This window comes from Atheta coriaria, unplaced genomic scaffold (assembly GCF_025399875.1).
Source record: "Atheta coriaria isolate IRGN ID8LTWV9N9 unplaced genomic scaffold, Caltech_Dcor_3.1 hic_scaffold_6_pilon, whole genome shotgun sequence".
Lineage (NCBI taxonomy): Eukaryota > Metazoa > Arthropoda > Insecta > Coleoptera > Staphylinidae > Dalotia > Dalotia coriaria.
Genome location: NW_027045448.1, coordinates 744,785 through 771,429, shown reverse-complemented (window position 1 = coordinate 771,429; position 26,645 = coordinate 744,785). Strand labels below are relative to the sequence as shown.

General features: G+C 39.3%; 1 protein-coding gene across 2 annotated transcripts in view; it reads right to left on the bottom strand.

The window, feature by feature from the left end:
* LOC135794277 (discoidin domain-containing receptor 2-like) overlaps positions 1-26,645 on the bottom strand; it is a 78,650-nt gene that overhangs the window by 5,231 nt on the left and 46,774 nt on the right. Inside the window, exons 4-15 of one of the 2 annotated variants that reach the window (XM_065305492.1) lie at positions 16,644-16,875; positions 13,694-13,841; positions 6,576-6,746; positions 5,887-6,020; positions 5,605-5,812; positions 4,581-4,685; positions 3,972-4,147; positions 3,300-3,752; positions 2,994-3,131; positions 2,588-2,898; positions 1,881-1,973; positions 1,653-1,794 (exon numbers count right to left, since the gene is read on the bottom strand). In XM_065305492.1, the coding sequence (XP_065161564.1) occupies positions 1,653-1,794; positions 1,881-1,973; positions 2,588-2,898; positions 2,994-3,131; positions 3,300-3,752; positions 3,972-4,147; positions 4,581-4,685; positions 5,605-5,812; positions 5,887-6,020; positions 6,576-6,746; positions 13,694-13,841; positions 16,644-16,875 (2,311 nt within the window). The remainder of the gene's footprint in view (positions 1-1,652; positions 1,795-1,880; positions 1,974-2,587; positions 2,899-2,993; positions 3,132-3,299; positions 3,753-3,971; positions 4,148-4,580; positions 4,686-5,604; positions 5,813-5,886; positions 6,021-6,575; positions 6,747-13,693; positions 13,842-16,643; positions 16,876-26,645) is intronic. The other variant, XM_065305493.1, reaches the window with a different exon arrangement.

The following is a 26,645-nucleotide window of genomic DNA, read 5'->3' as shown; positions in this document are numbered from 1 at the left end:
CGCTGCTAAATATCTTATTAGTATTAGTTTTTCACTTTCATGGACCGCTTTTGAAGAGGCTACTGTAAATTAACTGAAAAGAGTGAAAATTTCTTCCAACAGTTACCTCTAAATTAAAAAAAAAAAAAAAAATTATGAATAGTAAATTACAATTGTAATAACATTTTCCCTTCCGACCGCCTAATCATGATTTCAATTCGTTTGAAAATTAGCTGGTTATTTTATTAAACGTTCTTGGGGTGTGGAGTCTGGGGTGTTTTTCTCCAAGGAGTTACCCGGGTGAGGTTCTTATTGCTTCTGGTGCGTTTGCTTTGATTGCTTTCAATGAACTTAACAAAGAGACTTGGGGTAATCGTGGTGCGCTGCGCAAAACAAGCGATCGCTGGGCCGGCGTTGCGGGTGCAGCAAAAAGAGGGGTGCAGCTTTATTGAAATTTGCATCTTGGGGGCAAAAATCATACGCGAGACGCGAATCTAGTTTGGCGACTATATGGCTACAACTGTGTACGGTTGCATTGTGGTTCGCGCACAAAAGCAAAGCCAAACGTAGTTAGTTTAGTCGCGTGGCACACGCTGCGGTTAGATTTACTTCTGCTCTGGTAAGCTCCCTCTTCCCCTTCGGCTTTGCTTGTACTAGCAGGCAGTCCAACTTAATAAATGTCAAATTAGTGGCGAATTTGTGAGGGAACGCCGCGGGGGGAATGCCTACCAGTAGAAAAATAAACGAAATGGTGAAATTATATTTTGCATTTTATTTTTTAAGCGCGGATTTTATTTTATTTGACGGAAATTAGAAAAATGTTAATAGTATATTTTAGCGCCATCTCTATTCGGATTATGTAACAATAATTAGCAGTAAACCTTATCCAACTTATTCTAGTTATATATTTTTGCGATAAAAATTAATCTGCTTGTTTTTCTTTTGCGGAAAACTATCTCAATAACAATATTTATCAAACTAGGATAATTTTTCATCCAAAGAAAATTCAACATATCAAGTTTTTGTATTTACAACAAATATTTATTTAATTTGACCACAATATTTTCTCGCTTATAACATCCCTGAATATATCCCTGAATTAATGTAAAGCAAAGGAAATCCAAAACCATAATATGTATAAATAACGCTTTCATAAGGATTCGCGTGAAGATTTAATTAAAAACACACATATCCTTTTAAAAACTGCTTAGACGCATCTCTGCGCCACACATTCGTTACGTTTTTGCTAACACTAGCCTTATCTCGCTGGTGTTGAACTCGTGGCAAGAAAATCGCGTAACTTTCTCACGTAGCACAACAGTAAGAGTAAGCTACTTACGAAATGAATCGCACACTTTTCCCACCGTCTTGCACATCGCAAGATTTCATATATATTCGCCCACAAATATCTTTCGATACTTTTCATCTTATCTCATCTTTTTGTTTCCTTGTGTAATACTTTTCTTTTCTTTCGCTTTGCAATCAGCTTCTTTATTAATATCAACGTTCACTCAGTCACTCTTAAGTCATAAGCGGAATATATGTGAAAGAAAAACTTTCATCTGCACGCAAAGAGACGAACTAACACGTAGCTCAACCAGCAATTGATTAATGCTGCTAATAAGACAAAAACCTCGCAGAGAGAAAAAGTGTAAGTGCTTAATGACACTTACCAGTAATATGCTCTCCCAAGGCAGCCATCTTATCGGCGCCGGAGGTCGTCCACCAATTTCCGCGTAGTCTTTGCGGTATTGCGGCTTGCACATTGCAATGTCGGTGATTTTCACAACGTAACCTCGACCAACTAGACAATTACTGCAACGAAATAAATAATAAAATTGTTAAAATGTTTTATCAAAAACTTTAATCTGAATCTTTGAATTTACAAGTCAGAAACTTACCGTGCTGCTAAGTCTTTGTGAACAACGTGCTTCGACTCCAAGTATTTCATCCCGGAGGCGATTTGCGTCGACATGTATATTAAAGTTTCCGCACTGCAAGAAAAAGAAAAGAAATAAAACCGACGCATATGCAATTTCAAAGTGCAAGGTAAATATGATATTTTTTATGGCGAGCAGGATTGTGGTAATCTTCAAAGCAGGAAACACACTGAAATAAATCAGTCTGCACTGTTAATCAAGTCATAAATTATTTTAACATGTAGCCTAAAAACGGAAAACCAACATAACGGAAAAGCGATAGAATCGCAAAATGTGATGTCGCGTCGAATGCTTAAAAATTATGCCACCGCTTGCACAACAACCACTTTCAGATTATTGCAATTCACACCCGCTACAGTTAACAAAACATTTAGATATCATCTGGGTATATTTATGATCCTTGCATTGCCGGCATGGATTATTTGTTAAACGTTGTATGTATTTTTTTATAGCCGGGATAATATTTGGTGTTCAAGTTCAGCGTACGCATAAAGTGATACCTGCAAATTTGTATAGTGGCGTGCCCGATAGTGCATAATATATGAGCCAAAGTGGACCTTTTTTATGTAGTGTATTGAATAGGTACTTCGCATCTTGAGGACTCTAGGGGATACGACCGGGGCTTAGAGATAAGCGTCGGCGGGCATACGCTCACTGTATAGAATTACCTTATGGGCGAGTCCTGCGACGATCGAACCGTGCCGTTCCGGTTCGCCAAGAATTGGAGATACTGCGCGAGATCGCCCATCTCGCCGTACTCAAAGATTGTCCACGACGGATGCTCGGCTGTGCAAACGCCAAGCACGTGGCAGAGATTCGGGTCCGATAGGCCGGCGAGGAAACGCACCTCGCGCATCGACTCCATCGCACCGGTGGCGGCGTCGTTTTTCGTCAGCTCTGACCTCGCCGTTCGCACGATCACCAAACGTTGCGCCGTGTCGATCTCGTCGTCGACGTCTTCCATCTCATACAGGCTTATCTACGCAATCAAGAGGATGTATTGTGGGTGTTTATCGCGATGCTAAATCAAAGGATTCAATGTGATTTCGTGTGCGTGAGTGGGTGATGATTTACCTCGCCACAATGACACGAGCCGAGGTTCTCCACGGACGTCATCGTGTAGCGTGATATCGTCGGTGGGTCGGATTCGCGACACGTGTACGCGTGCCCCATGCTGGGAGCGATATTCCAGCAGATCACCGGCGGCGGTATCTGTAATCATGAAACACAATCGACGATGTAATTATCCGCAAATATTATTAGAGACCTCACGTTCCGTATTACAACAACAAACACCCTTCTATCACAATACAATATGAATGTTATATAAATGTTTAAAAACGTAAAGAAGAAATAATGCAACAAGTATGCGATGCTCACCCGCTGCTTCTCTCTGGGAGCAGTGTGATAACGCTTCCGGTTTGGTGGATCGGTGGCCACGCGTGGGAAGTAATTGCCCAAATTAATCATCTTCGATTTGGGACTGATGGCCGGCGTGCTTTGTAGACTGCGGTAGTGCATAGGTGACGCCACTGTCGTTATCGGACTGTGGTGTAGCGAAGGCGAGGATGGCAGTGGCGGCACTTCCGGCGGATCCTCTTCGTCGTCGTCCAGCTGGTCGGCGTCGTTGGGCATCGTCCGCGATATCCGCAGCGTGGCGTAATTCGGCGCATAATAGGTGGAATTAACGAGCGGCGCGCGAAATTGTTCGTAGCCCATTGGGTCCGTTTGCGGTTCTTGCGCGATGGGCGTCGGATGAGCATTGCTTCCGGTTCCGGCGTTGCCATTTGACGACGAGAACGTCATCAGTAGGTCCTGAAAACGCATCATCCACTATAAAAGATAACACGATGACATCAACATGAATATGAAATGGCAGGCGGAAAAAACGACAGCGCTGAATCTTGGTTTAATCAAAGAACTTTTTATGTGCATGCGAAATGTGTGCAATGCCTTTGTCGCCTTTGATTTAAACCCGGACCACCGCTGCCTTATTTGCAATAAACACAATGTTGTGGTTTGCGTTTTATGCGAGAGTAAAATATGTTATACCTTCATGTTGATTGTGACGCCGAACGGATTGCGGAGCAACGTCGGCGACCCTTGCAGTTTATGTCGTCTGCTCACTATCAAAATAATCACGAACACGACGAGGAGCAACAGCATTATGGCCGTTAACACCCCTATTATTACTTCCACGTAGCCGTCTCCGTCCTTGCGCGCCGCGACTGCAACAACAAGAAAGCCATCACGTGCATTAGAAGCCTGGAATGATCGTACCACCGTCGAGGAGCGCTGATGCAATTTGTAATGCAATGGAGATGCAGTAAAGTACGGCGTTGCGGCACCGCCGTCGGCAATTGCAAACCGGAATTCTTTCCCCTCTAATGCCACCATTGCGATAGCACCACATTATCAGCGTGCATTTTTGCGCCGCTTCGTCGTTAACGGTTAACTACAAATTGCACCGCAGCATGTGGAAGATTGGAGGAAATCACGATAAACCGGATGCAACAGTGTATTCCACCATGGAGGGTAAAAATTCACTTAATACTGTTTCACTTATCAGTGAGGAGGTCGAGGTGGTGATGTAATAATAGTAAAATGTAAGTGCAGCGAATGAAAGAAATCAATACTAAACACTAAAAGTGCTTAACTTACTTGTTTCAAATGTGTCATGGTTCGGATTTCCGTTCGAATGTATAACAATCTCGTTAACGTCAGAGTCGAGAGTTTCTTCTTCTGTCGTATTAAGTGAAGCTGGAACTGATAAATAAAAAAAAACGATTAATAAATGTTTAATTTAAAAAGATAATCAAATAAAAACTGTAAAATTAAAATTAAAATTTTTGTAATTCTTAAAAATTTCATTACGCATAAATCCAAACACTTTTACTTGATGTTATCTCGACAATTAATGCATCGTCGGTTATGCAATTAGTCGGGCGTGTTTATTCGCCCGTAAACCGACTTGTGCTTGAAGCATTTGCGATTTTCTATCTTCTCAACTCCTTTTTCGCTCCCTTTGTTCTATCTTTCACGCCACAACCCATCAAACCCATGCGCTGCGTTACCCCCTAATTAATCTTTTAACAAATTAAATTGTCTATATGTGCATTAAACGTCTGAATTTACAATGTCAAGAGCCCGAGAAAATATTGTTATCCAACTAATGCGATGCAAAAGAAGCTTCTTTGTTCGGCTGAGAGGAAATGCCAACAAACCATCGGCATCCAGTCATATAAGGAAGGAAAGCAGTCCGTTTAAGTAACTCATTTATCTCTTCCTTGTTTTCTGTTGTTTCCTTGTGTTGCCATGTTTACTGCGCTTCCCTCCAGACTCGTTAGGCCGCCGCCGCTTAATAGTTGCCATGTTTTTCAAGCAAGAAAAAACACCCTCGTTGTAATGGCCCATTATTGCTTTAAACTGTTGCGTCGAGCACCGCCAAAAATAAAATTAAAATCGTGAATTATGAGATTCATTACTGCGCTGCCCAAGTTTGACTTTTATTTCCTGACGGCGACCGCTAGACTATCAAAGAGCGTGCTTGTTTCCACAACGTTGCCTTATTGCGTTAATTATATATTAATGAGTTCATATTTATTAAATTCGCCCTGTTTGGCTAGGAAAACGACGCCGGAAGCGATGACTAGCTCGCAAATTAATTTGATTTCGCTAAACTTACCGGCATCAAAGGAGACTTCGCTGAGCATAATCCAACGGTCCGCGAAGTACAAGCGGATCTTAACGAAGCGCGCCAACCGTTCGTGAAGTCGGATCGTGACGTTGCGTGCGTTTTCAAGGACGCGATCTGGCATATAAGAGTACGACAAAGTTTTCCCGTTGTAATAAGTCCCACCTATACTGAACATCACTTTGGCTTTCGAGAAAACCTGCAAAGTGGAAAATAATATGAGTGTATTAAACTCACTCCTTCGAATAGCCATTAATCGCGTTAGCAACTTACTTGAACGTTTTTCGAGAAAAAGTTGTTTGTGAAGAGATGCACGGCGCTGAAATTGCGCACTTGGTCGAAGGCGAACACCAGCTCCACGTAGCCGTCCTGCACGGAGTCATTGCGCCAGCCGACCCAGCCGTTACCTGCAAAAAGTTTTCGGTCGTCAGGGGCGTTCCAAATTGTGTAAATCGAAGCGGAAAATTAGGCCCAGCGCCCATGAATAAACAAAGCGGTGTAGGTTTCATGCTAGTTTCCGTTTGGTAAACTCCGGGGTTAGTTTGGCTGCGTGTTTGCACGTTTTTGCTTCCGTTCAACCAAGGTGAAGTGTATGTACACATTCAATGAATATGTAAACATTGGTTTTGGTAATTTAACTATACCTACAGCAGGTATTACAGCAGGAAAGTCCTTTATAGAGTGTCAACGGGAAAGAGGGTTTAGGGCCGGAAACGATATCAAATCTCTTGCATTGGATTCAAATCGCAGTCTTGAAGATTGTTTGGCTAATAACTTATTTATTTCAGAGGGAAACCGCTTGAAACGAATTTAATGTGGTTTGTATTCGTAGGAAAAAGTAATAAAAGCAAAATATATTATAGCGTGAACGCGATTTAACAAGAACCTGTTTATTTTTGCTTTTGTTGTTGCGATGAAGTTTATGTAGGGTGAAATGAGGAAATTATGAAATATTGCTTTACCTTTGCCGTAACCGATATCTAATCGATAATTGTCTGCACCATACTCGCCGTCGACGAGACGCCCTAAGCCGCCTTGCATTTCACCAAGAGCAGGTCTACCATCATACGAACTGTCCCACAGACCTTGAGAAGCTTCACCGCCGACTGGAGCCGTGTAGGACATGACACCACCTGAAATAAATTTATATTAAAAATATTTCGTTACGCTCACAAGAAAAGTGTTTATTGTGCTTTCATTCATTTTTATTATGCAATCTGTTTCTTAGCTCCTGTTCATTAGGAAAATGGAGTGAGGAAACAAAAAATACACCGCAAAGTCATCTCCCGTAATTCCCAAACGGCACCTTCCGACCAACGACTGTAATAAATCCGCAAATCCCAAACAGCGATTTTCATATCCCAAGGTAATTTTCGTAAAATAAACCTAATGAACCCACGGATCTCTGTGGGTGATTTTTAATTTTGTTTTTTGTTACCATTCATGTTTTTTTTTAACTTATGGTACAAGTTTGATATAATGCAAGTCTGATATGGAGTTCTTGGCAATTTTAGACATTTGTGGTTGTGCATAAAATTCTTTGGTCACTGTATATATACGAAGACTGTTACTGCATGCTGTTGTTGAATAATATTTGACACGAACGAAGCAGTGCAACAGTGGTGCCACCGGTTGGGCTGCGAGCTGAGATGGTGGTTGAATGTAAATGATCCTTATAATACGGACGAGTGCCCGATATTAATCAGCGTCATGTGCACGCAGCGTAGACGAGTTTTCCTCAACTTTTCTGCAAGATGCGCTTACAGGTTGTTTTGTAAATAAGTGCAAAACAATTTTCTCTATGTTCTTCTTAAGCTTTGAACATTTTCTAAGTGGGTATAGAATAGAAGTTGTAATTTTATTATATTTATTTGTATATAATAATTAAGTCCCTTATTACCACAAAGCAGAATAAACATTATTTTAAGCATATTCTGAACTAAATGAATTTTTAGGTTATCTTGTTTTTAAAAATGGCTTTTGGTCAATTTCAGTAAATTTTCGAAAAAAATAATTTTATACAGTTAATATATAATATATTGCCGAAATGATTTTACAATCACACTTAGTTAATTTTATTTAAATCATGTTCGCAAACTCTATTAATTTAAGATTATGAGAGCAACGGCAATGTTTACGAAAGGGAAAAACTAATTACACATTGCACGCTCAGCGAACGGCAATCCGGTTACGTGATTTATTTTAATGCTTAATGCCATGATTTATTACCTAATATTTACTGCTCTCATATTTTGATAAATTCAACGCGCAGTTTGTTTGCCCTAAAATTACGATTAACTTGGCGCTAAATAACCCTTGGCAAACGAAAATAAACAAGCACACTCAACTCTTATACTCTACGAAATTCTAGATACCGTCAACCCTCTCTAAAATTTGCTCTAAAGATGTAGACTTAATTTCAAAATATGACATTTAGTACATGGTTGATATAAAGCTTAAAGAAAAGGCCGACGTTGCGTCTACATCCGCTAGACGGCTTTCCGAACGTCGTCGCAAGACGTTGCGGCAGAGTGGCTCTCTTTCGGCGAGCGCAAAATCTATAAAAGACCTTCGGTGAGATACGACGTCGACATTAATATAATGCCCTATTAATTTCAATGTGCTAAGCAACTAACAGAGTTGGTAGTAACAGGCGGCGCATCCGCCACGGCTTGTTTATGCTCTACGCCACTTCATACCCCTTTTCTTTCTACACTTGAAAAACAAAACGAGCTGGTGCTGGCCGTTAAGAAAAGCGGGAATTGTGAGCAAGGCGGCGTCGACAAAATGGCCGATGCACCTGTTTGCGCGCAATTTAAAATCTTAAATGCGACACGCGTCGAATTTACTTCGGTCTCGCTTACTTTGCTTCGTTTATGGGGAGACGGCGCTTTTTTGATGAGCGATTTTACGCGCATTGAAAGCGAGTTTTAGGACGCTGGCATTATTAAATTTTATAATAAACAATAACGTTTCAAGACTATTACTCTTATGAAGTTATGAGTAATTGCGCCATTTATTAGTTACTTGAGTGAAGCATATTGTTTCATAAATAAACACCTACCTTAAAGGCAGTTTCTTTATTAACGTTGCAATAAAAATTTGTTTTTGAGGAACAAAAAGTACATTTTACAAATTACAATTCTGGGAAAAACAGAAATATTATAAAAAGTAACTTTTTGATATAAATTCATTTTAAAGTTAGTTCAACAAGAAGATTGTTTTATAAACGGTCAAAATGGTTTTCCAATAAAAAATGACTCCTTGACTCTGCTCGATTGACTCTTCAACCCTTTGGCTTCGAGAAACGATCCTAACTCCTTGACTCCAGTCACGACACCAGCGCACATCTCCAATCTATTCAATATCAGTTCATGAGGCAATATGACACTAAACTATATCAACAGGACCTAACTGAATTACGCTCCTAATTCGGGTAATATGGATTAGGAAGCTTACATAACGCCTCAGAAAGGGATCGCGTAGCGTAAACTACATACATAAATATATTTAGCACTGCAAGCGTGCTGCCCGCACACTACCATCACAAACCCATCAAGGGGAGCACTTCCTTAAAGTCGGCGGTGACTTAGAGTGCGGCCGGTCCGGGACTCTTTTTGTCAGAGCGAGGATATATTGGACAAAGGAACGGAGGCACCCGGCGACGAGGTCGCGAGCTGAAAAGGCAAGGAACTACGTAGCGGAGCCAGCAGACAGCTCGGTTTGCCGTTTGCGTAAACTGGGTGCCTAGCTGCGGATATCCGAACTTAATTACATTTTACAGCGATGCCAATTTGCCAAGAAAGGGCGCGAGACGCACGCGGGCGTCGCACAAACAGTGGCATAATTGCCCTTTGATATATGATCAAATAAACCTAGTCAACATTTGCGCTAGAGCAGAGCTAAAACCAGAGAAGTCTAGAGCAGATATTACCATTAGTATTACAGGTTGTTTTTTGGATGAATTTATTCACTAAGAGATAGTTTTTGAAGTCATGAGTGTAAAAATTAAAAATTAAAAATTAAATAATTGACCTGAATTTTGGTGAAGTATTATAAAATAAATCTTACTACATTTCAATTAAATTTCGATAGTATTTGTTGATTGTGTAAAAATAAATATTTTTTTGCACAAATTCATCAAAAATATACTGAAATTATTTTCGATGGCAATATTCCACTCCAATATGACGACAATTTGACAAAATCCTTGCAGAAAATCCCCTCGCTCATAGAGTACATATTTTCAGCAGCAGTGGCTGCCACGAACGAGTGTACCTGTTATGCTCTCAGCAATCGCCTCGCCTTCGAAAGGTAGACGAGCGATACTAATGCGCGCTGTGGAATTTATCGAAATCCATTTGTCAATCGTTTTTGTAGTGCGTTTTCTATTCCGGGAATATAGTGCCAGATGCATTATACGCCACTTCGAAAATAATCTAACCACTTAGATTTTGTCGTTGTGATATGAGTGGTTCTATATTTATACATTTCAGAAATTCATGAGATTTTTTACGTGGGCATTAATATAAAATATCATTTTTTAGTTATTCAATATTCAATTCATATCTGAAGAAGTACAGATATGCAAAATATTTTATTTTCATGTAGTGTATGTGTTAAGATAGATTATGTCACAAGCCATATTTATTTTTTATAGTAGCTTTTGCCCGCGACTTCGTCCCGGTAGTGTTTAATAAAAATGTAATTCGTTTTAAGTTTCTTGTTCTAGACATAGTATGTGTCAATTCTATTAATAAGATTCGCCATTTTATTTTAAAGAAATTAATTATAGAAAGAATTGTTAATAATGCACTTCAGCGCGCCATCTCGGATTCAACTATTTAACTATAACTATGATTGAATCTTATTGCCAACTTTTATCCTATAGAAAAGGGCTGTCTTTAGGGTTTTCTGGCAATTATTCGAATATTTCTCGCCGTAAAAACCATCCTTGGACTTTGTCGAACATATTAAAAAAAGAATTGGCCACATTGGTGTAGGCTTTGTTGAGTTATGCGCTTACAAACAGATTTTGCGATTAATTCTTTTTTATTATAGATTACTTAACATATTAATAAATAAATTATTGAAGCAAACTAACAGCGAGTTCACAAAAAAAATGAATATTACGTGCACGGCGCGCAGAAAAATATTGAATTGTAGAAGCTAACGTGAGCTGCTTTAACCGATCCGAAAGTGCCGCGAGCTAAGTGCATTCGCATGTGCTGCCAATAATGGTTGCGTTTTTTCACGTTTCATTCGTTCAGTTCACGTGCGATTCCATTCTTTCCCCATTTCGCCGGAGGTTTTTGCGCGGCGTCACGGCGCGCCCTCATGCGTTGAATTTTCGTCGTGTGTTCGCTGAATTTCAACAAACATACCTTACGACCTGCGCCAACGTGCCGTAGAAACGTTTTACATCGACGCTTGAAACGCTACATCGCGCTACATTGCAACATTTTTTCTTCCCCTCCGACGCGCAACAAAAGTATAAACTACAAGAAAAACAAATTGCGTCGTTACCATCGCTACTTTTGTTTATTTTATTCGTGGTGTTTTCTCATGTGTGCAGCCACCGGCTCAACATGCCTCTTGCGTCCAGACGAACAAAAATCATCGTCGAATGCTGGCTGAAACGTGGTAGCATTAAGCTGCAGCAAAAAGCAGCAGAACAAAAAATATTCCACCAGAACGCGAGACGGGAGTTAGAAATATCTAGTAATTTTAACTTTTAACTTTATAAAACTTTGCTAATGTTCAATCAAGCATATTTGATTGTAAGCGATTTTGGCTTTACGATTTCTTCTTTCTTCTTCCATTACATTCTTCTTATGCAAACGTCACAATGTTTCAGGCACAAAAATTGTGTGAAAACAGTATTTAATCATGTTTTTCAAATTGGATTCGCAAAGTTTTCGCTAAACGCGCGACATGCATATTATTGTTGACATTAAAGTTTGCGGTGTGCAGAGCCAAGTTTCATTATAAATAGAAGTAAATAATGAAGTGGAACAGAATCGAATTCAACTTGTAGAAACGCGTAGAATCAGAGCGTAAAAAGTTAAACTAAATAAAACCATTTTAATGTTTTGACATTTCAAATGTTTGTTTTGATATAAATACTTTTTAAGGAAACACAATTATAAAATTTTCATCATTAAGGCATAAATTAATGCTTTGCTTGATGCAAAAAGTAATTTTAACTATTAATTGAACTTTTAATTGCCGTGCCAACTTATTAACCTCATTACATCAGCGCTGTTATTTATTAACACCTGTTTAACGTTTTCTGATTGCAGTCGACGACTCGAAAGTAATTTGTGTAATTCATTGACCTCAGGAGTCAATCGAGTCAATAAGTACTCAGACTTCCGTGTCGACAAACAATGGACGTTTAGTACCTATAACAAACGTCAGAGGGCACCATTAACTCCAACATCAATAATGTTGGAGAGAGCTTGTTTGCTCTTAGAAATAATATTTGGGAAGTTAATTTATTGCTTCTGTTTGTGCGGTCATCTTGAGCTCGAACTTCGGAAGCGTTCATTAACACTTAGACAAGTTGTGACCTAAATTGGAAATTGAGTTCTATTTTAAGAATAATAGGATTAATTTAATTTCAATATCGAAAAATATCAGAGGAATGTTAAATTTGTCGCTTTGGTGATTGTCGTGGTTCTGGAACCCCAGAGGAATTCACTTTTATGTCTACTAAAATGTTTTCCTATATTGGAACTGTTCAAACACGGTACTACATCACCTTCCCCTCTTTTGTGCACTCCAATCGCCCCTGGCAATAAAACAAAAAATTCCAAACATTTTTTCTAAAAATTGAACAAACAGGATGGACAATGTGTTGCATTCATAGTTGCAATTCTATTTGTTGAAACAATACCGACCAATATTAAAATGTCATTGTGGTAGTATGTTTTTATACAAGATTGGTGCGTTTATGTTCTATTTTCACATTTTCGTTTGTTTCCTGGCTCTTTGGCCGTGAAGTCGTGACGTGCACACATGATGACAGCACGCAGGAGCACCTCACCACCCCTGCCCCCGCCGCCCGAAACTAATATCGGCACGGTATATTATATCGGGCTTTTATAGTCCGTCATGCGATCGACGTGCATTTCTTCGCCACATACTTCCGGTCCCGAACTTTCTCCTTTCCCACCGCGCTCCGGCTCAAAAGGCACGCACGTTTTTCGGAGCCTTTCACATTTTTTTCCAAGGGTCCTGTTATTATGCGACGACCGTATTGCATATCAACATCGACAATATCGCGATGGCACATCGATGACGATAGTTTGAAAGTCCTTTTACTACTCTGACATTTCTGGAGGGCAAGCACGTACGCATGAAACTCATAAAATGTCTATAAAACAACTTACACACCAGTGGATCATCATGTGAAAACGGAAGGGCTCCAGAAACGGAAACGTATAGACTGTGGGACGAAGCACGGAAATAAGATGGCAAACGCCAACATTACAACTTTTCATATTTGTCTATCGGATGGTTTATTTCGGTAGAATCCTATTAAGATAATCATGAAATCACGAAATCCACTGACATGTGAAAATCGCGTTTTCGGCACGATGGCACATTCCGTTTTGTTTCCTCGCCCGTTTTATTTAGGTTTTCGTCGAGTTTGGATGTGTGTGTATATAGGATGTTGTCGGCTTGCGTGCGCGTTTGTGTGCGCGAGGGCGTTATGGTTAGGCGGTCTTCGTTGCGCCTCGGTTGAATGAAATTTCCCGGTCTTTGCAAATCAAATAAGCCGTGCACGAGCACAAGATGCAAGGCACGCTTTGTGCTTTGAGTGGCATGTGCACGACATTAAATAATCCGCCGTCATTTTCGAACCCTCCTCCGCGCCTCACTATGCGCGCTTCCTTCTCCAAGCCCAAGCTCGCATTCACAAGCCTTGAAGCCGGTGTCGGTTTTCGCGAGTTGGCGGCGCAGACCGGCGTTATAACGAGGGATATGTTGTTGTTTCGTCACACGTACGCCACGTGGGCACGCGTGTGCTTATTAGGTACCTCCGGTGTAAGGCGGAGATTCGCTAATCCCTTACCTTCGTAGATGCATCCTAACAATTCTAGCCGGAGACAGACGGTTCGCCGGTGAACGCTGTAGGGCAGCACTCGCACTTTGCTGGCGAACACCGGCGGCATCAAACGATGGCTTTCTACCGAGGCGGTGTCACTGTTTCCTCGAAGGATCTGCAAAAACAACAGGATATTATTACAATCACAGCCACATTCTGATTTTTAGGAGCAGGTTAGGATTGGAATCTCGTTATTTGTATACCAAATGGTAAATAGATGAAACAATTAAAAGTAGGATCATAATTATTAATCAATTTTTGTTGGAGACTAGCTTTTGCCCGCGACTTTGACCTGGTAGTGTTTAATAAATAATAAAGGATAAAATATCAATAAAATTCGCAATTTTCTTTTAAAGAAATTAATTATATAAAGAATTGCTAATAATGCACTTCAGCGCGCCATCGCGGATTTACGATTTAACTATAACTATGATTGAATCTCATAGCCAACTTTTATCCTTTAGAATAGGGCTGTCTTTAGGGTTTTCCCGCAATTATTTGAATTTTTCTTACTGTAAAAACCATTCTTGAACTTTAACGAACATTTTAAAAAAGAATTTGCCAAATTGGTCTAGGCGTTGTTGAGTTATGCGCTTACCAACAGATTTTGCGATTCATTTTTAGATTACAGATTAGTTAGAAATTATTTAGTATTTTTCAATAATACCCATTTGTTGTTAATATTCTACTTCTTTATGTATTGAAACTTTATAATTCATAGCATACCCAATGTTGTTTGACAAAAGTCATCAAAAACTCATTTATGACATTGAAGACTATTAAAACATGAATGTCTATCATAAACATAACGATCCATTGGAGCGCGTCCCGAATCTGGATTTCTGCGTTCAATTCCGCATTTATTTTTATCATATTTCCGATACATGCATGGGAGGTGTAGTGTGTGTATGTTATTGTACCTTCCAGCCATGTGCATTCGAATATGTTTCGTCGACGACTTGCGTGATATCTATATTTGATGGTCGTGTAATGCACACGATAGCGGCGCGGAAGAGCGTTCGAAAAACGTTCGCGGCTGTGGAGATATCGTTCGCTGGCAGCATACGACGAAACACAAAAGAAAACTAGAGATATCGTCAGTATCAATCTGTGACTTCTACGAGGATCGAAATAGCGATGGCACAATGACTCCAATAAGAGGAATGCGAATCGCATACATGGCGTTGTCACAAAGCATGTGGGTTCGTTGCCAAGCAGAAGTGCTGAATCTGTAAACCCAAGCAACGAACCCACAAACCAGTATACGTGCGGCAAGAAGAATGAAGGACATGGATGCACCACAGCTCGACGAAATAGAGACGAAGGAGGTCGGTCGTCGGTGGGAATGTGTGGCTGGTGTTGGCCGTGCGATCGTTACGAGTCAATTTGGCGTCGGTTTGCGGTAACGTCGGTCGCACAGACGCGCAGCACGCCCGCATAAAAAAGAAGGAAGTCGCGGCCCGACGAGAAAAGCGCGCAGGATATTCCAAACGACGTCCGAGTGGTGCACGTTATAGCAAGATGAGATTGAATGTGCCGGGAGTTAGGAGTCCAGTTTGATTCCTGATGGGTTGCGCTCACACAAAAGGCATCGAAAAACAAACGGTGAGATCGCACAAAGAAGAAAATAGGCACGTTGCGTCCACAAGAAATTGAAACATCAGCGGAAATAACAAGAAGTTTTTGCACGACCAACAAACATGCACATATTTCTATCAATACCATTGAGATATGATCGAGACCACACAACATTTTCATAAAATTTTATTAAATTACTTCATTACTGTTGTTGCTTGTGTTTTCTTGTCGAATCGGTTCTCTCCATAGGTTTGTATAAGTGGTAAGTGGTATTAGTACGATAAGGGGTGCGAAAATGTCGAGAAAGGAAATGTATTGAGCCGTGGCGCACGCGGCCGGGATATCTTAACAATGTTTAAAGAGCAAACACAATTATACTGATAATTACTTATTATTATGCGGAGACATTGCGAAATGAGCAACCCCTGCAAACATTCTGCTCGCGTACTGATAATATATAGATGGCTTAGTTTTCCATATTCTTTGTTCGCTATCAGTCGCTTTTGTGTGTTCCCATGACGGATTGATCGATTCTTGAAATTGCTTTATTCCAATTTAATTCGTTTTCGTTTCTTGCTATTATTCACGGTTGCGATATCATCGCTGAATCATCTCTAACAAAAGTCAATTCTTTCAGTCTTTAACTAACAGCTGATAGAATTGCTATTAAAACTGATGATGCTTGTCTAAAACATTTGTAACCACTTGGATTTGAGCGCGGGAAAATAGACAAAAATGTCGCAAACAACAAGCTTTGTGTTCACATAGAAGCTTTAGAGTAAACGACCAACAACAGTCAAAGTAAACATTTGGGGTATGTCACAAAGTATTTCAAGAAAGCCAATTTACACGTAAATAGTGGTCAATTGGATCAAAGCTTTCACGTTCGAATAGTGTCCGCACAGCAATTGAATCCTTTTATGTCAAAAACTCTCACCCTTGTTTGAATTGTTATAGCAATTAATGTTTTCATTGGCTCTTTTATTTACTTGTATTTATTTCAATCGTGTTTTAAACTTGTATTGTGCCCGATCAAACTGTCATTTCGTAAACGTAAAGTTGTTTCGGTTGTTTGCCCAACACCGACAAAGTCAAATATTTACATCGTACATATCAGCACACCTAAGTCCATGCGAGTTTGTTTATTTATTTATTGTCCCCTACAGTTATACGCATTTCTAAATATTTGAGTACTTGTTTAGTGGGTTGGTTGTGCGGTTATCCAAATAGCTAATGCATACAGGGCGTAATGACTGTGTGTGTGGATGAGTTTTATGAAAGTGTATGTGGTTGCGGCGTAGAGGGTTGGAAGTTTGTGTGTGGGTGCTAAACTGTTTACCTGCTTGCCGTCCCATCGCTTGTACTCTCGCCAATTCTCCATGCCGGGCCGCCAATATTCTACGGTGTACTCTTCGGCGTATTCTTGTCCGCGCCCGCGGTCGTACCGCCCTTGTGTCTGCACGCCGGTGACCATATGGACGTCTCCCAAATCGACCTGAATGTACTCCCTGATGCCCTGCTCCACTTGCAGTTTCGGGCACCAACCACCTCCTGCTTTCTCGATGCGCAGTCTGAAATTTCACAACGGAAATCATTTTAGACAATGCATACCGAATATGTCACTCAGCTATAGTGTTTGTCATTTTCTGCAAGTTAATCAGTCCTAAATGCACTTCAGCCTCGTAGGTAATTGAAGTCTTAGCTGCGACGTGTCTCAGTTTCCCGAGGATGTGCATTCTATGTTTAGCGCGGTGAGTGATGTCGTGATAAATGGACGGGCGCATGTTCGGTACATTATATAGCGGCAGTTATGATTCGCCTCACACACAAGAAGATAAAACCCTCTTAAAAGTTGTGTGCACATGGTGATGTTATATGATTTTATTTATGATGCAAGTTGTTTGTCATTTTAAAGTGGACACATTGTCCGGTTTTTAGGAAGATTGGAATTTTATTAATTGCGAAAATACAAGATTTTGCTTTTATTTGGGTCACTTGGTAATGTCGAGCGGTGCGTTACGTCCACCTAGACGCCCGAGGTGCCTATTATGTCGCTCATAACGTATTTGAGGTACATAGAAATTCACTTATCTCATATTTCAGGAATGCATTTTAGGTGTTAGCACCATGCAAAGTTGCTGCCGTGCTTCGTAGGTAATTGATTTTTCATTGCGCAATATAAAATGACATACAAGATTGGTGAGAAAATTTATTATCTCAGTGCATAGATACATAAATGTTTTAATTTACAGTTTTGATAAAACTATGGCTTTGTCTGCATCCTGTTGAAACATTGTTTTTTTTATTGTTTGAATGCATTTTTAGAAACTACTAGCTTTTGCCCGCGACTTCGTCCCGGTGGTGTAATTCGTTTTTATTCTCTTGTTCTTAACATACTATGTGTCAATTCTATCAATAAGATTCGCAATTTTATTTTAAAGAGATTAATTAATTAATTAATTAATCGCCTTAAAACCATCCCTGGACTTTAACGAACATTTAAAAAGAATTGGCCAAATTGGTTTAGGCGTTGTTGAGTTATGCGCTTACCAACAGATTTGGCGAATCAGTTTTATATTATTTACTAGCGACCCGCCCCGGCTTCGCACGGTTGCAATACTGATACTAAATACACTACAGAAAAACTGTGAACGTTGTATATAAAAACATAGCGGCCCGCTACGGCTTCGCACGGGTTTAAAATATATAGCCTATGTGATTAAAATCGATCCAGTAGTTTTGATTTATTCATTACTGCCCGTGGCCCGCACGCGTTAAATTTGGAGTAAAACTATCCACCTTTCCCTATACCATGAAGATTTCCTGCTGTCTTTGGAATATCTTCGCTGCTAAATTCAAAGTGCTACAGGGAAAACCGCGGCCTCAGACGCGCTATTTATAGGCACGCTCTTGCCGCACCGGGCGGCCGGCCGGCACCGCCGAAAACGCTACGTCCGCAATTTTAAAAAAATCCGTTGCGCAGTTTCAAAGATTTAAGCATACAAAGGGACAGACAGAGAAAGCGACTTTCCTTCTCCAAACAAAAACATCTACCGGTCAACTTCAACCCACACGTACACACATACACACTTGAGGGGAAGCTACGAAGCATCGCACAAAGAGCAGACGGGAATAATCGAAAACTTTGTATTTACGATATCACATTAGAAACCTCAAAAATAACAGTACTTCTCCACTATTTAATGGATGTTATTATACATACAAACCTTCCTCTTGAATTATTCTATCTATTAAAAAACCGCATCAAAATCCGTTGCGTAGTTTCAAAGATTTAAGCTCACAAAGGGACCGAAAAAAGCGACTTTACTTTATACTATGTAGTGATAGGTATCAAATCTATTGCAAAACTACTTACATCATTTTTGTGTTTATAAATTAAATCCACACTGTTAAACACATTTAAACCCTATTAGTTGATGAATAAATTATAGCTATCATAAGAAACATTTTGAATAGGATCAAATGTGACACTTTTTCTAGGAACTCACTCCATTGTCGATAATTATACCCGGAATGTGAATAATAATTAAAATACTAAATATTTCAACTAATTTTATTTTGAAGATACAAGCACTAATTATTATGTCTATATTGAAGTACGAATATACTAATGACATGTTTTTAATACGTCCGACGGTCTAGCTACATCCATCAAAATATGATTATGCACATTCATAATGAGCCGCGGTCATCAGTACGAATACACCTGTGTCAGAGTCAGATCCACAACTGGATGCATGCTAGAATATACAATTACATCGATCGATTTTGGATTGGTTGCGGATGGGCGCTAATCTATTATTTATCTACATTATTCATTTACATATTAGTATGATGATGGCTTAATTTAATAAAGTTGAAACTAAATTATGTCATCAAGGAAGCCATTTTGATTATGAATAAATCAGACTGACTGAAGGGGTGAATACATTACGTATTCAACGCACTAAATTTTTATTTATTTCAAGCCTTTACCCGCGACTTCGTCTCGTTAGTGTTTAATAAAAATGTAATTCTTTTTTACTCTAGTTTTCTAGACATAGTATGTGTCAATTCTATCAATAAGATTTGCAATTTTATTTTAAAGAAATTAATTAAATAGAGAAATGCTAATATTACACTTCAGCGCGTCATCTCGGATTCAACTATTTAACTATAACTATGATTGAATCTCAATGCCAACTTTTATCCTATAGAAAATTGCTGTTTTTAGAGTTTTCCCGACAATTATTCAAATTTTTCTGGCCGTAAAAACCTTCCTTGGACTTTACCGAACATTTAAATAAAATAATTGGCCAAATTGGTCTAAACGTTGTTGAGTTATGCGCTTACCAACAAAATTTGCGATTTATTTTTATATTACAGTTACGTATGCTTTTAAGAAAAATTAAGTGGGGAAAATACCTAAATGTGTTTAACCGTGAAAAAAAAAATGATATGACAAATGCAACTTCCACTATTGTAACAGATTGTAAATATCAAATGAGCATATTTCCGTAATGAAGTATGGCGTTTCGAAATTCCACCGTTTCGCATCCGAATGAATGCAATAAATATCATTTGATGTTAAAACGCAGACACACATGGCGCACCACCAAGCATGGCGGAGAGTACTCACAAAGCGCGAGTTTAATGCAGATTATTTAATGTTGCACTAACATTGCGAGCGGCAAAACACAAATGTGCAACTGATATGCATACAGAGTGCATCCTTAATATTTAAACAGCCTCACAAAGCCCACACTTACATTTGCCGCCGTCGCTTCTGCAATTCGTACATTTTTGACAAAATTAATGCATGTTTATTTTATTTGCAACTAAAATACTGATAGCTTGTGTATATTTAATTAGGTTGTATTGAATTGAGTCTGCTGTATAAAATTGTAAATTACGTTCGTAATGCATGCTACTGTGGCTGCAATGTTAATTTCACTGCGAGCTACTAGACCTAGATGCATCTAGTATGCAATTTATTGGGATGCACATTCAAGAATGAATTACGAATTACAATTTGGCATTTCGGTTGGCGGGCCTCTTTCGGTAAAGTGAATTCCTAAATAAATTATACTAATTATGACGAGTGCACACAGATTCCAACACAAATTTTGCAATATGTCATAAATGAATGTATGAATCAATAAATTTACGTGTCTATATCATGATTGAAATTATGGCAATTTAGTCAACTTACTAATTACACAAATTGAATTGTCAATTTACTGCTTTGGAAAATGGATATTTATTACTTGTTATTGTATTGAATTTCGGAGTGCTTTAATAATATTAGAAATAACTGACTTCTCTCGTTATAAATATTTGGGTAACACATTTAATTAAAACAAGAATCTGCAAACTTCATTTAATAGAGTAAACCAAAGTTGCTGTTTGACGTCACTGTTACATGCAATATACACGCTAAATTATCGGCAGATGGATTAGTTTCCAAACGTTTGCTACAAAGTTCTAAACTCAATGCATGAATGAACATTTCACATGTTACCTCAGATCATGCAATCAGGTATACGGATCGATATAAAGTTAGTTTAATGAATTAATATAATATTTAAATTTATAAATATTGCATTACTAGCTTTTGCCCGCGAGTTCGTTCGGTAGTGTTTAATAAAAATGTAGGGAAGGGGGGCAAAGTGGGCCGTGGGCCCCTGAAATTCAGTTGGCTTAAAAATTGAGAGGCAAAGTGGGCCCCTAAAATTTTTAAAAATAAGAGGGGAAAATAACTCACATCAACAAATTCGAAGTAAGAAATGAAAGAAAAATATATAAGCAAAAAATGGATACAAAGGTAATAGCAAAATTTTTATGGGCGGGGCCCACCTGCCCCATATTCTGAATTTTTTATTTGATAGACACGGCTTATTAATATTGAATACTGAACAAGGATGTAAAAATAGTAACGAGTGAAAAAGGTAAACAAATCCCCTTTTTTCTCTTATGGGGCCCACTTTGCCCCCTCTCCCCTAATTAGTTTTACTCTCTTGTTCTACACATAGTATGTGCCAATTCTATTAATAAGATTCCCAATTTTATTTTTAAGAAATTAATTGTATAAAGAATTGCTAATAATGCACTTCAGCGCGCCATCTCGGTTTCAACTATTTAACTATAACTATGACTGAATCTCAATGCCAAGTTTTATCCTATAGAAAAGGGCGGTCTTTAGGGTTTTTCTGGCAATTATTCAAGTTTTTCTCGCCATAAAAACCATCCTTGGACTTTAACGAACATTTAAAAAAAAGAATTGGCCAAATTGGTCTAGGCGTTGTTGAGTTATGCGCTTACCAACAGATTTTGCGATTCATTTTTATATTATAGATAGTAATGAATATTTGCACAAAATAAAATTTTCATATGCATTTCTATTCGCGGATCTATTAACTGGAGACATGAAACTCTTATTTGTTTTTGTCAACATCTAAGAAACGATTCGCGGTGAAAAGACGACGGCGAATAGACGTTTACCATGTTCAACAATCTCCCAACTTGCTGTTTCACACCTCAACAATTAATACATTGGCTTACAACGCCGTGAAACCCGTCCGGGTCTAGTTTGAGAAGACAATTAACTATTACTAGCGGGAGCATTTGCATTAACATTAACAGTAATGTAGCATTAAATTCGTAATTCCTTGTCCCGCCATGCACGCGGCTCTCAGTAACACATAATCACACGTAGAAATGCGCCGAAACACGGCAGCCAATATCGTTCCGTGCACCAAAGGTTAAGCCGTCCCCAAAATACGCGCAAGTAAAGAGTTAACCATAGATTCCTGCCCTGGTCAACAACATCAAGTGCAACCATGGCGTCCGCCACAGAGATATAGTCACTTCCAGGGCGGCTGGCTGGCTGGTTAGACTCAAAAGCAAACGCTCCCGCACACATATACAATCCATGCCGCCCAAAACACCGCCGCCTATGAATGTGCGCTAATGTACTCAGCGAATAAATAAGCGCTTACAAGTACTCGCAGTCGCGAGCGCCGTGTGGCACTCCAAAAGTGGCAATAGGGGTAGTTTAACGCTTTTCCAGTTTTAGTTGTTTACGATTAGTTATAATAGCTCGTGTTGTTGTTCGCCGCCGGGCTTCATATTTACTGCTAGTTGAAAGTAATTATTATTGTGAATTTATTGCGTCGGCGTCTAGAAAACACCGAACTGTGCCATTCCGCGCGCCGCTACTTAATATCGCTGCAATGAATTAGTAAATAGTTTGATATTGGGTTTTGGCAACGAATTTGTTAGTGCCCATTATGAAGTTAAGAGCAGATGGTGACGGCAATCCATTAAATTAACAAGTTGTGGTAATTGTTGCAATATATCGCATATATGAATGAATATTATTTACTTCCACGCCAGACCAATTTGGTCAATTCTTTTTTTTTAATGTTTGTGAAAGTCCAAAGATGGTTTTTATGGCGAGAAAAATTTGAATAATTGCCGGGGAAACCCTAAAGACAGCCCTTTTCTATGAGATAAAAGTTCACATTGAGATTCAATAATACTTATAGTTGATTAGTTGAATCCAAAATGGCACGCTGAAGTGCATTATTAACAATTCTTTAATATTTAGTTTCTTTAAAATAAAATTGCGAATCTTATTTATAAAATGGACACATACTATGACTAGAACAAGAGAGTAAAAACGAATTACATTTTTAATAAACACTACCGGGACGAAGTCGTTGGCAAAAGCTAGTTGGACATAATTATATAATTTCCAGAATTAACATGACGTCACACACACTATATATATCACAATTTGCACCTGCCAATACAAGAGAACTGAAACTGGGTTAAGCAGCTGTGTTTATTTAGATGTATATGATTGAAATTACTAATTTACCCGAATGATAGTTTCGGAACATGTCATTAGATGCACCAAGGTGTGAATGAAATTGCAGTTCCGAGAAACATACTAACATACACCCACATATCGGCCATGCTTGACGTTTCCGGTGACACCCCGGAGCAGAGCAATGCATCTACCGCAGCGCCCCAATCACCTCGACGCTTGTTTATTATGCAGCTATGCTCAAATGAAGCCCACACATGCGTCCTAACTGCGGGTGTTACTTAATGATTAGAATGGCCGCAGGACACGAACGCTCACGCACGATAGAGAATTGAAACTGGCAAACGCATCCTGTGTTCGCTATCCTGTGAGTAACCGTATAACCTGCGCGCCGGCCTGCAGTTCTGCGTATATTGATTCCTTTAATGCGTGAATATTAAATGCACGCCAACTTACTTACTGTTTGTGGAAATCAATGAATGATAAATGCAGGTTAATAAATCGAGCTTTGTATGAAAATTATAAAGTGCATTAATATAAATATACAACATAAAAACATGTTATCAACATAAATACTAAAATATGTTTTGTAATAGATTAATATTTATTATTATAAATATATCGGTGACATTCGGTGTGTTTTACGTTTACGATTGAACGGACGTAGTCAATGATCAAAGGTGGTTAATGGCTGTGAGCGCGTTTAGCGGTTCAATAAACTTTTAAATTGGAAAATGACTGTGGATAGTGGATAATTTCTTAATAATAAAACGACGTTTTATATTCGTATATATTCCATACATTTATTACACAAATGACATGAAAAGGATGCGCATACTTCCGGTTAGTGCTTTCTATAATTGTCTTGCGGTCGGTTTGGTTTACTATTTACGATTATGATCACATTATGACGATATAACAATATAAAAACAGCATGAAGGAGGTCAGGGAGTTAGTGGGCTAATAAAAACGTACCCAACCGCCCCCCAAATCATGACATTATAATGATATAACATATCGCATTAGTGCTCTACCACCGCCTCAGCTCAGCGTAGGAACATTAGAAGCATCGGGATGCCGCCGCGACGCCTCGCAGCGTAGATGCCTGATGCGTGCGACGGCATCCGACGCACTTTATTACGCGCAACATATTCCTATATATAGCTATGGGCAACAAATACGGGCGTTAGGGGAGGTTTTTGCAGTCAAGAGGAATGGAGGACATGGGAATTCAAGGCGAAACCAAGACGCCTTCGTATTTCTTATCGTTAAGATATGACCAACAAAAAAACGCGCGTAAAAATTGCGTTTTTGTTATAAAAAAACAAAGGTCAACGTCAACGTGGTGAAGAATAAATGTATTCAAGAAGCAAATTGGTGAAACATCCACTTTGAGAGTGGCTCGTACAATATTTAAACGTTTCTTTTGTAATTAGTTTCGCTTTTGCCCATTTTGCAAGTCATTCTTTGGTCTTTCTTTTTAACCGCAAAGCGCGTTTATTTCAGCCTCTAAGGAAACTGTCGTTCAAACTATGTAACAATATGTTTAACAATATGCATGATTCTGGGACTTTGAGTCTCCGGGGCCTGAAGAATTTATATTAAAGCGGCGGCTTACGTTTCTTTTCGCCATTTTTTCTTCTTTTTGTGTTTAACAAGGACTACGGCCTCAACGGACCTTGTACAAAAAACTTCTTTTCAACTTTTTAATTATTCCTAGTTTTATCTTATGAGATCAGAAAGTATTCAAGTAATTTTTGTGTTAAACACTTTTTTTAATATAAATTAAAAAAGTTTTTGATGTCTCTTTAGTGATGAAAAAAATATTGGTGCAAATTTTGCAAAATAATCGAAACGTGTCGAGATAAAAGTGTTTATCAGAAGATATACGAGCATTTCCTGTAGATGCGAAGCGTTCGTTGAGCCCGGCCAGGCCAACGTGTTTTCTTTTCATCTCGTGGGACGTTTTTCAAACCGATTTGTGCGCGGACGCAACCCAAAGCCCGCATGTTTTCCCTCGTGTTTTCCTTCGAATGGAGCTATACGTTTGCTTGTTTGGCATTTGGCCCTCCGTACACCCCCCATTCAAACACAAACACAAATATTTCGATTTCTTTTGACGCTCAACTAACGTGACTTGCTTTTAGCTTATTACCAAAGCAATCGGTGTTGCATGCATTGATTGACATTGTCATTAGGAAACTTTAGCAAAATATTTAAACTTGAACAAATTTAAACAAGTTTGTTTTGTTAGCATAACCTATTCATAACTAAAACAACCCGTCGGGATGACAAAATTTCGTCTCGAAGCGAACTGTTATCATCAAGCAGGACGAAGCGGACGCCTGCAGTAAATCAAGCAGCTTCAGCTTGAATCTGTCCGGAGCGTCTCGACGGCAGCGCTGGAAGAGGTACTTATCTAGTGCATTCCCGATGCCACGTTCATACAATTCTCTCTCGGTCGGTCGGGCGGCGGTGGTGGTGCGGTGGCACATTCCCATCGCGAGTACCGTGGCGCTGGCACATTCACGACCGGTACAGATTTCTCGCGCCGCAACCGCCTCGCCATTGTCTCCCTTGTTGCCGAAGTGGTTAAGACTGGGCGCGCGCGCCTGGGATATTGGGCGGCGGCGAGGACCAAGTATTGCCGCCGTTTCCGGCTAGACGCTTTCGCAACAGCTACTAAACCCTACTCATCCGAGTGCATATTCGTTCGCATCGGTGACTTTATGATCCCATTCCGTTTTAGAATTCCGGCCGGCCGCAACAATGCCATTCTTGCACTATACAGATTAAAATTAAACAATTTTAATGGAAAGCTGTTGAATTTAATCGTCGTTTTGTTCGCCACCACGATGCGCAAATTGGTATGCAAAAGGTCAACTGACCTATAATATGATAATTAAAAATTTAATTATTACAAATATGGTTATTAAAAATGCTTATTATCATTCGTCAAGATGATTTTTCTTTACAAATTTAATAATATAGTGTCTAGGGTTTATTTGAAGCATTCTATATTTTAAGAAAAATATATGAGACCTGCTTTCCTTGAGGAAAAAATTCAGCTCAATTTGTTTTAATAATTTAATTAACAAAAAGCATTGGCTACATCCACATCCACATCTGCAAACCCTTTGAACCTTTATTTAAAATTCTTTCGTCCGTCGTGTTCATCTAACAAAGCACACCGGGCATCTCAGCATCATATTCCCTTTTTACGTTTCCTACTCTCTCACCGCTACAATCAGTTTCTTTCCTTCGTTCCCCATGTACAAAACTTGTGTGTGTGTGCACAGAAGAAATTTATGCACGTAAGCATGTAGCAAACAAGAAATGCAAAGTCATTACACGTCCGACCTCGTGAATCTGTCTAATCTATCCCGAAGGATGCATTTATGTATGCGTTCGGATGCGATGTGTTTGCCGTGTTGCCTTTACTTGGCTTACATTTGCTCGCAAGGCGGACAAGCAGGTTCTCCGCGTCCTATATATCCGTGGAGGTCGTCT